The following is an 11,205-nucleotide window of genomic DNA, read 5'->3' on the forward strand; positions in this document are numbered from 1 at the left end:
TTAAAGGAGAACTATGGGGTTAAGGCTTTTCCCCATAGTTCTCCTTAGGGTAACGGGAGGACACAAACTAGCGTCCTCCCGTCACCCTAGGCTCAGTATACCGCGAGCTGTAGCTCGCGGTATACTGAGATGCCGCAGTATACCGTGAGCTGCTGCTCGCGGTATACTAACACGCCGCAGCTGAAGCGGATCCCGACAATTGTGCCGGGATCCGCCCAGCTCCGTGACTGACAGCTGGCTCTGCCTATCTAGAGGCAGAGCCAGCTGTGCCCGCCCCCTCCCCCGTCCGTTCCACCCGTCAGTGCTGGCGAATCAGAGCGGGGAGGGGTGGAATCTAGCTCCTCCCCTGTCACAGCAGAGAGCCGTGACAGGATCGAGAGGTGAGCGAACGCCGGAATGTGTTCGCTCACCTCCCGATCTACTGAGCCGACCTGTGACAGTCTCATTGTCACAGGTCTGCTAGAACTATGAGGTGAGTGAAAAGCACTCACCTCATAGTTCTCCTTTAAAGTGGAAGTTGAAGGGAACAGCTATTCACATCTGATATATACAAGAGTGACAGATCTGATTTGTCAACAATTGTTAAATTTTTTACAGCCAGCTGTCCTACTTATCTATATCAGAAAGCACGGCCACTATGTGACCACACTTTTCTGTACTGCAGTTGAAGCAATACAATGGGGTCATGGGTTGCCCACTCTTTGGGCCCATTCACACCACATCCAGATCAACTCCAGACCAGACCAGATTGATTCCGGACCCAAAATGCATCCTAATGTTTCCCTATGCTAATTCTTGCCTATGTTCACACCAATGCAGTCCGTTGTCTAGCCCGTTGATACAGGAAGTATCGGGCTATGCATCGGAGCATTTGCGCGAGTACTCGGCCAAATACTCGGCATCGGCACCGATACTAGTATGTATCGGTGCATCCCTAGTTGTCACCCATCACAATCGCTTCCAGTGAAGACTATAAGCGGCCATGTTGACACACATTGAATAAGCATTTCCTGCTGCCCTGGGGAATGGTGCGCAGACACCGCTGAAGTGCATGGATGTAGACAGGAAGTGGCTGAAAGAGGCTTCAGGATATCAGTGCCACCAATATTTAAAAGAGAATGAAAAAAAAGTGAAAACAAGTGTGTTCTATAAGAAAAAAAAAGGCAACTGTTTATGATACATTAAACTTTAACAAATTTGATGCCATCCAGTTAGGGTGTGCATCTACTTTTGAGGATGTTTTAGCAAAAACATTGGTATATTTTATATGTCCCTTCACTGTAAACTCAAACTTAGTTGCATTAACAAAGATATATTAGACACAAAAAAAGATGTCAAAGTTCCAATATGTTGATAGGCAGCTCCAGCCTTACAGCTAAGTGTACACACACACAACACACACAACACACACACACAACACACACACGGTATATATACTGTTTACCTGACAAACAATGAACATATTCTTATCAACCTCACACCCCTGCTGTGTTATATCGCTGCATAGCATATGGAGGGTGACGCCACCTTTATAGCCTGTATGACTGCATACAAAAAAAAAATATACACTGATCAGCTATAACATTATGACCTCTGAGAGGTAAAGTGAATAACATTGATTATTTGGTTCAATGGCACCTGGAAGTGGGGGGATATATTACAATGACACCTGGAAGCAGGGGCATATATGCGGCAACAAGTGAACATTTTGTCCCTGAAGTTTATGTGTTCGAAGCAGAAAAAATGAACAAGTGTGAGGATTTGAGGGACTTTGACAAGGGCCAAATCGTGATGTCTAGATGACCGGGTCAGAGCAACTCCAAAACTGCAGCTCTTGTGGGATGTTTTCTAGTCTGCAGTAGTCAGGACCTACCAAAAGTGGTCCAAGGAAGGAAAACTGGTGAACCAGTGACAGGGTTATGGGCAGCCAAGGCTTACTGATGCATGTGGAGAGCAAGGGCTGGCCGTGTAGTCCGACACAATAGAAGAGCTACTGTGGCTCAAATTGGTGTAAAAATTAATGCTGGTACCAATAGAAAGGTGTCTGAACACACAGAGCAATGCAGTTTGTTGCATGTGGGGGTGTGTAGCCACAAACCAGTCAGGGTGCCCATGCTCACCACCAAAATCGCCTAAAATGGGCACATGAGCATCAGAGCTGGACCCTGGAGCAATGGACCAGGCGGCCTGGTCTGACAAATCATGTGGATGTCTGGGTGCATGTGTCACTTACCTGGGGAAGAGATGGGACCAGGATGCACTATGGGAGGAAGGCAAGCCGGAGGAGGCAGTGTAATATATTGGGCAATGTTCTGCTGGGAACCCTTGGGTCCTGCCATTCATTGTGGATGTTACTTTGAAACATACCACCTACCTAAAAATTGTTGCTGACCAAGTACACCCATTCGTGGAAACAGTATTCCCTGATGGCAGCAGTCTCCTTCAAACAAAATAATACACCCGGCCACACTGCAAAAATGGTTCAAGTATGGTTTGAGGAACACAACAACACGTTTGAGGTTTTACCTTGGCCCCCAAATTCTCCAGATCCAATCTAGAGGGAGCATGGAGCCGGCTTCCCGGCCAATCAGGAAGTCAGTCAGCGTGTAATGACTTGCTGCCCCACTTCCTGATTGGTCAGGAAGCTGGCCAGTCAGGAAGCAGGACTAACAAACAGTAAAAAAGCTTTAAAACAAACCATCACTGACTGCATGGACTGTGAAGTAATTCATTCTCAAACACTACAACAGAGGCTCAAAAGTTGGTTTTAGTGGGTTTCTAACAGCTTAGATGCATCTGCTATGTGTTTACATAGGAAAGGAGCTAACATTGCAAAGCCTCTGTTGTGAATTTGAAGATATATTTCTCCACAGAGCCCTGACTCTGTTGGAAAAAGGGCGGTTGTGGTGAGAATCTTGTGTGCCTGTTATGAGTCCCTAGTGCTGGAGCCCTTGCCTGGAGGGTATCACCACTCCACATGCAGGTTTTGTGCCTGGAGGCCTCGCTGGCCCAATTTTGTTCTTCGCTGGAGACATCACTGGAACAGAAGAAACACTAGAATCTCCAGATCCATGTCTACAATGCTACAGAAGAAGGGGGGGCACCAGCACTACTAGCCAACAAAGCCACCAAAGGGAGCTGAATACACATTTGACAGGTGGAAGGCTTTTTATTTTCTTGGGTAAGAGATGGGTTTGTCTTAAATGGTTAATCTAACAGAGATTGAATTCACCATATTTCCTCATATATAATAGTAGAACTCAATTTCCTGTCTCTCTAATACCAGCTATTATTACAATCACCACAGTTTGTATGGCTGTATGTTCCTGTCTATTATTTTTCCACATTGCTGCTTTCCCTCTACATTATTAACAAAAATAAATAATATGTTTACCAATCACAGGGAGTTATCGGCAGTCATTTGTTGTCCATTATGTATCTACAGACACATCTGATTTCATCAGTGAAATGGCTCTGGTCTTTGTTTACAGCAAGAATTGAAATTCATTTTTTATATTATAACAGGATACAAAACTTTGCTCAAGGGGATCTCAGGAAGGTTCGGCTGTGGAGAGCTGGCAGCCATAATGGGTCCCTCGGGAGCTGGAAAGTCAACGCTAATGAATATTCTGGCGGGATACAGGTCAGTTTGAAGGAATACTGTGATTTCTATACACACTTATAGCCATCCAGGGCTGAGTGCCATCCAAGCACCTTGCAAACTGCTAGATCTCAACCTAATTATGACAACAGCTAGTTCACTTCTCTTAGAAGTAAATGCTTGTGAAGGCTTCTATAATAAAGCATATTTTGTCCTCCTATTACAGAGAAACAGGAATGAAGGGAGAAGTTATAATTAATGGACAACCGCGGGACCTGCGCACGTTCCGCAAAGTGTCCTGTTACATCATGCAGGATGACATGCTGCTGCCCCACCTCACGGTGCAGGAGGCCATGATGGTAAGTTCATGAATTGTTCTTTAAATGTACACTCTACGCTAAGCTCTAAGCACCCTAAGCCCTGCTGGTTATATTATTATATATGCTATACTGTATATGGCACCAACACTTTCTGAAGTGTTTTACAAAATAAACAAAGACAGAACAGTTGCAATGCAGTTCAAGACAAGAGGGTCAGGAAAGCCCTGTACATGAGAGCTTACAATATAAAAGAGAAGGGTAAGTAATTCAAAAGGTGCGTGAAGGGATACGTTGATGGAGAAGAAAACGTACAGTTTTATGAGTTGAGGTGGGATAGATTTCCCTGAAGAGATGAGTTCTCGGAAATTGCCTAAAGTCAGACAGGGTAGGAGATAGCCTGATAGGGTGGAGTAGGGAGTTGCAGAGGGTGGAAGAAGCTCTTAAGAAGTCCTGGAGGTGAGTATAGGAGGAGATGTCGAGGAAGCACAAGATGTATTGGAAGCAGCGGAGAGGACAGTTTGTGGGAAATATTGCGAGATGAGGTTGGTGATTCAGCTCGAGTTGTGATGTGCTTTGGAAGTTGTTACTATTTTATTGTTGGGGCAAGTGGGAGCCAGTGGAGGGATTGGCAGAGGGAGATGGCAGACACTGAACGGTTGGTAAGATGGATGAGTCTAGAAGCAGCATTCATGGGGGAATAGCCCATGCAGAGGTAGGCCAACAAGGAGGGCGTTGCAATATAAGGAGCATAAAGTAAGCAGTGCTTGAGTTTTCATCCAGGGATTGCTGTTGTGCACAGGTCCACCCCCATGCCTTTTGTTGGCAATGCTTCCTGTCTGGCCATTAAGGAAATCAATAAAACAGGGAGAGCATTGGCAGAATAAAATAATGTATTGCTGACTGTGCCTTCCTGCCTTGATAACAGCCACACTGCACAGTTGTTATCCTAGTAGAAAATGGACAGGAAGTGGGGTAAAGTCTCCACAATGGGGTCACAGGTAGAAATAAAAGCTTGCAGAAACTGTAACCCTTAAGCACTCTATCCAAATGTGAAAAAAGAACTTTCTGGAGTAAAGCTATAAGAAGGTTCTGGCAGACCTGTGTTGTAATGCAGTGAGAAGACAAGAGAGGAAGTACACTCCCAGGGACCCTTTAGGGTTTTCTCTTTTTTCTGGCGGCAGTGAATGGCATCGTGTAATTACTGAATCAAACGAGTCTACAGTGTTTAATGGTTTCACTTCTTGCCATCACCCAATAATAAATAGTACAAATTCCTGTTCTGTATCCTAGGTCTCTGCCCACCTGAAGCTCCAAGAGAAAGACGAAGGCCGAAGAGAAATGGTAGGTGGCTTGTAAATGATGATGTGGGCTCTTAGTACAGTATGAACTGACTTTCCTATTGCAGAAAAGAGACGGTTCCCAGAAACTGTTTTCTATGTGCTTTAGCATTGATCTGTGCAGATTTACCAAAGTCAACGTATATCACGTGAATGAGCCGTTAGAAGTTTAGCTCTGGCTTGTGATGCTATTTTTCTGTTAATGTCTGAGATGTGAAACGCGTGTCTCATGAATTGTACTCTCATTTCAGGTGAAGGAGATATTGACAGCTCTGGGCTTGCTGTCCTGCGCTAATACCAGGACGGGATGTCTCTCTGGGGGTCAGAGGAAACGGCTGGCAATCGCTCTGGAATTAGTCAACAATCCTCCGGTTATGTTCTTTGATGAACCCACCAGGTAAGCTGCCTGTAACTCATGATTTAGGCTTGTAAGAAATCCAGAGGAAGCTGACTGATGAGGGATTGATGGCAGCGATAATGTGCCAAGTGCATTAACCTATAGAAGCCAATTAAATTTCCGATTGCTTTGGTCAGATCAGTAAAAGATGGATTTCAACTGCTATGGGATATCGCATGTAGCTGCAAATTGTGATCACTCAACAATTGTTGTCTCGTACCAATCTGAATCTTCAGTTGTTATAATAGTTAGCCCTAATCCCTCAGGAATAGCTGTGTGCAGTTACTGCAGTTACATTGTGTCAGATACTTGCTTCCCTGCCGCACGATGTGGTTTCTCCTTCCGGCTCAAATGTCTTTTAGTGAGGTACAAGCCAGTGAGAGGAACCGCATCACGCGATGCGGGGAGTAGATATTCCACTCGCACTAAAGAATTGGGTACATGCAGGACAGTACTCCGAAGTTTTACCACATGGGCCACCGGGAAAGGTAAGTATTTATCTTCTTTTCTTACACAATGTGCTTACTTTAATTTTGACTCTGTAGTGAAATGGCCACTGTAAATCTGGGCAGCCAAATAATTTGCAGTAAAATACAGCCAGCCTACACCGTTGAGCCATCGATTTATGCAGGGCCGTCCATTTAATGAGGCATCTCTTTGGGTCATGGGGGGGGACGGCAGGCAGAATGGCACATAGTTTGCCAGAGCATCCCAGGTTGCTAAGAGCCGGGCGGAGAGATGTATAAGGGCCATACACATCTCCATACCCAGCTCTTAGCAACCTGGGATGCTCTGGCCGGCGTCTCGACCAGCTCCTGGCAACCAGTGATGTCACTGGTTGCCAGGAGCTGGTTGGGACGCCAGCTAGAGCATCCAGGTTGATAAAAGTTGGGTGGGGATATGCAGAGACTGCTGACTTACTCTCCACCAGCACCCCCAAACCCTCTGTGGCTCAGACGGCAAAAAGTCTAGGGACACCCTTGGATATAAGGTATAGCAATCAAAACGTTATTTCAAATATGACTTTAGTTGAACACGAAAGTAACAACTATAAATTTGTGGTTATTTAATATACCCAATCTTGCTTAAGAGAAGTGAATTTAGTAAAAGTTGCAACTGTCATAATAATAATGAAATTGCAAATGGCAGGTACCCCAAAATGCCTTGAGGTCATTTTTGTCATCTTGCAGAATTGCGATCCTCTGAACTCTAGGTGTACTCAACCCACAATACAGTGTGAGCACCATTCTGTAGGATGCCAGGTTTGCCCATTGCATTGTGGGATGTTGAAGGAGTGTCTGAGTGGCAGCGTTGAATCCACACTGCTCTAGCCTAGATTTTGGGGCATGTAGGATCACTTATCTCGAAATTAAAGCTTTGTGCTGACACCTTGTGATGCCCCCTTTTGCCAAGTTTGTTAAATAGATATGCTTAATATAGTTACAGTTCATGTTATATTTTGTTATCGAGTCATTGTTTTTTTCATTTGCCTCTAATGTAGAGCTGGACATATCCCAGGAGCCAGGTAGCCAATGCTCCTTCACAATTACAGCCAGAACCTAACTTTTGAGGTTTTCTATAGTTGTAGTTAATAGAGCTGGCTCCTTTAAAACATTCTGCTGGCTCCTGAATTAGACAGACCAGCTACTGAATTCCATATTAATTTTTCCACCCCATAAACTGGCATGCCTTCTTTCCTATGGCAGTGGTCTGGACAGCTCCTCCTGCTTCCAGGTGGTGTCTTTAATGAAGTCGCTGGCTCAAGGTGGACGGAATATCATCTGCACTATTCACCAGCCCAGCGCCAAGCTGTTCGAGCTCTTTGACCAGGTGAGTGCTTGTCTGAAGAGTCAACTTTGCCAGCAATCTACTCCACTGTGTCAGTACTAAGAACATTGAGATTCTAATTGTTATGTCAGGAACCTTAAATCTGATTGGTAACTCTGGGATAGAACAGACAGTTCTTTGGTTACTTGAGGCCCATTGTAGCATGATATAAACCCAGTCATAGACAATCCAGTGCCTTCTGGCTGATGAAGAGTCCCAGCATGGTCCACCAGCCAGCAAAATGAGGAAATGATACCTTGCATGAAATGTTTATCCTGGATGGTGTATTTTATTTGATTACATTAAACCTGTTGTATAAATAAAGCTTCTAAACTACTAACATTAGTCAAGCACCTTGAGGTGTGTGTCACAGTACCCCACAAGACCCGAGCCCAGGGCACTCTGTTATGTAAAACCCAACTCATGCAGACACAATCAAGTTCTGACCCACCCACACTGCTTCCCACATATCACTATTGGTCACTGAGGCCATTCATCTCATGAAAGGACCAATAGGTTGAGAAGGGGGTGGGTTGGGGCTTGACTTTCCCAGCGTTGTTATTTGCATAATACAATGTCCCTGGCTTAATGCTCCCTTAGGGCTCTTTGGAACACTTCTAAAAGTATATGCAGACATCTATAGGTGTATTAGTAGTTTAAAAGTTTTAACATTTCCCAGAGATGCCAAGTTTACTGCTACTTGGAGTGTCTGGTTGCATTTCTGCCCTACTGAGAGCTTTCATAGTCTTGTGACTGTATAGTTAGATGTCTCTGTGAAGGAATGCATCTTTGGGTACCCCAGACCTGTGGCTGCACCATACCCCCCTCTACCCCCCTCTCTCTTCTTTTCTCTTTACCCGCTGCCTCTCTTTCCTCCCCCTCTGACAGGGGGAAAGAAGTTCCCACCGAGTGGGAACAGACTGGAGCTGTATGGCTCATTATCATTGGGCCATGGTCCTCCCTAGCTTACAGACAAGATATATACTGCATATTACGAAGGTTATGGGATGTTGTAGTGCCTCAATACTGCAAATTACGTAGTGCCTTGGGAGAGACAGTGGCTTTTGTGTCCTTTTTGCACTCGATTTATATGCTCCATGTCTTTTATGTTCCTCTGTATTGTCTCTTTTACTGAAATATTAAAAAAAAATTCAAAATAAACATATTCTATAAAAAAAAGGTTTTAACATTTAAAACAGGTTTACTTTCAAGAGAACCTGCGATTTGCCCATGCAGTTCAAAATAACAGGTTCACTTTAGTGCCAGGCCAACCAGTAGCAAAATTCCTTTACTTCTTCACTGCTTTGTTCAGTCACTAGGAATAAGGACTCTCCTTATTGCCATGTGGCAGCACTGAGTGCAGGGCTGAATTTCCATTACGGGTGCCTGTAGGCATGAATGGAAATCTGTTTAGCCTGAGCCGGCGCCCTTACCTACTCTGGGACCCTCCAGCTTTCACATATTCAGAGAAGCAGCCCCGCGTCGCGTAAGGCTGCCCAAAACACCTGTCCGCATTAGACAGGCGTTTCACGGGACAGCCTTACACAGTGCTGGGGTCCCTCCCCTGCGTTTAGGGAAGCCGGCAGTTCCTTTAGGCGCTGCTAGCCTTGGAACAGGAGGGTGCATTTTGTGCAGAATGTACCCTCCTTGCTATTGCTGATTTTGTATCTTGCCACAACCCCGGAGAATTAGGCAGAGAATAGGTACTTGCATGGTGCCCCTCTATGGAGGGCGCATGTAGGTACGTTCCTCTTCCTAATGGTAAATCCATCCCTGACTGGGTGTCTGACTAGGCAATAACCAAGCACTGTCTCATGGGAGGAAAGAAAACTAGTCACCTATACTAGGAAGTATGATTTATGTCAGTTCAGTCCTGGCAGCAGACAGGAGCAGCAAGGAACTGAGCATGTGCTGCTGGTGGGGCCATAAAGTCCAATGAGAGCACACAACGAAAGTTCCAAGAGCCCAAAAGCTTGAAATATTGATATTTGTTCACAAAAAGACAACATAGAACAGCCAACGTGTTTCAGGGTAACATGGATCTCCCCCTTCTTCAGGATTTAAACACACTGGATAGAAATGTGGACTCAAGCGTGGCACAATCACCGGAAATGAATAAAAATTAGATACAACCACACTCAGTAATAACCAGATGTTGTTCTAGAATTGCAAGTGTGCCACTGTCCTTCAAACTGCACTGAGTGCCAAGATGAGGGAAAATCTTGTTGCCCGTTCAACCTGCTGGAACCCACTTCACTCAGTATTTAAATACTGGTTCTGGGTGGACCGTCCCTTTCATTTCCCCTAAGACCTGTCAGCGTGGTGCACTGGCACTTTAGTATTATTTATGCACTCCATGCACGATTTGCACGATTGGCTTTTTTTTAAAGCTTTTTGACCCACAGATGCTGAAGGTGCAGGTTTCTTCGGGGCCTATTCCTGATGCTGGGAGGAGATTCTGTGCCTCGAACGGGGTTCTCTGTCTCCTCCCACCCAGGAGGGGGGTTTCTCTTCGGGAGATCCCCCCTGCCAAGTACTGTGAGGGACCTGTTTCGGCAGGTCCCCGAAGGAAATGGTCCACCGGCCTTCGGGTTGGTGGGCCAACAGTCTCAACCCCTGTCAGGAGCCTTGCGCCCTGGGTGGTCGGGAAGTAGGTCCCTTCTTCGGAAGGACCTTGCACCCTTGTGCACGTTTTTGTGTGCTGTGATTTCACGGTTGCACTTTTTTTGTTCACAGTTTATAGCTTCTTGTGCTATCCCCCTGGTTTACTGCAGGAACATCACGGTTATAGCTGGGTTCACCTGGACATCGTCCAGCTCCCATGCTCCTGCTTAGCTTGCCTTGTTGATGATCTGGCTTTGCCTGACATATATGGATTGGTCTGATTGATTTGTATGACAGGTCTCCCTGCAGTGGCTTATTATATTATACTGCTGGGAATTGCATAGAACCCTGACATCGCTTTCATGTCTATGGACCTCCAAACTCAGGTCAATTGATGAAAGTCGCATTTTCCTACAACACTTAGATATGCATGGTCTTGACTGATTCACATGACAGTTCTATCCTTGCAGCAATTTCCTGCGGTATTTATGTGTTCTGCCCCTGGAAAGATGGCGGGTAAAGCCCTTGCACCTTAACTGTAAAGTAAATTTGCTGCTTTCCCGGTCATCTAAATGGTTAAATTAAGCCCGAGTTTTATAGTATTGATTTCCTGGAAGTACAGCCGTTACCCTGTTCTCATCCCCGCTCTCTGTTTTCATCCACAGCTTTATGTATTAAGCCAGGGACAATGCATCTACCGTGGGAAAGTGTCAAATCTCGTCCCCTACCTGCGAGTCCTGGGATTAAACTGCCCAACCTATCACAACCCGGCTGATTTCGGTAAGTAGAGCCAAACCGAGATCTTTCGCAGATTGCAAAACAACCGCTGACGTTTTTTTTTTTACAACTGCAGTTCGGTGATGAAGAACTCTTATTGCAGTTAGTGAATCAATCACCCTGGCTGTAAATAACATTTAATTGAACGTTTTTTTTAATGGTTGATCGATATGAGGTTGATTACTCAGGCATGTTTCTCAAACAAAACTGCAAATGTGTGAATATCCATTTATTCCATGTATTCTATTCCTTCTTAAAGCTGAAGTTTAATCTGCTTATATTTTACCTTCCCTGGTCCCCCCCCCCTCCCCCCCTATACACATACAAATGTAATTTTTAAAT

General features: G+C 45.1%; 1 protein-coding gene across 1 annotated transcript in view; it reads left to right on the forward strand.

Annotated features, from left to right (window-relative positions):
- The window catches only part of LOC108796173 (ATP-binding cassette sub-family G member 1), a 103,237-nt gene that overhangs the window by 58,478 nt on the left and 33,554 nt on the right, over nt 1-11,205 (forward strand). The window contains exons 3-8 of the mRNA XM_018567612.1: nt 3,526-3,643; nt 3,828-3,960; nt 5,212-5,262; nt 5,510-5,655; nt 7,362-7,485; nt 10,752-10,866. Of these exons, the coding sequence (XP_018423114.1) occupies nt 3,526-3,643; nt 3,828-3,960; nt 5,212-5,262; nt 5,510-5,655; nt 7,362-7,485; nt 10,752-10,866 (687 nt within the window). The remainder of the gene's footprint in view (nt 1-3,525; nt 3,644-3,827; nt 3,961-5,211; nt 5,263-5,509; nt 5,656-7,361; nt 7,486-10,751; nt 10,867-11,205) is intronic.

Source organism: Nanorana parkeri, unplaced genomic scaffold, assembly GCF_000935625.1.
Source record: "Nanorana parkeri isolate BGI_ZX_2015 unplaced genomic scaffold, ASM93562v1 scaffold1073, whole genome shotgun sequence".
Classification (NCBI taxonomy): Eukaryota; Metazoa; Chordata; class Amphibia; order Anura; family Dicroglossidae; genus Nanorana; species Nanorana parkeri.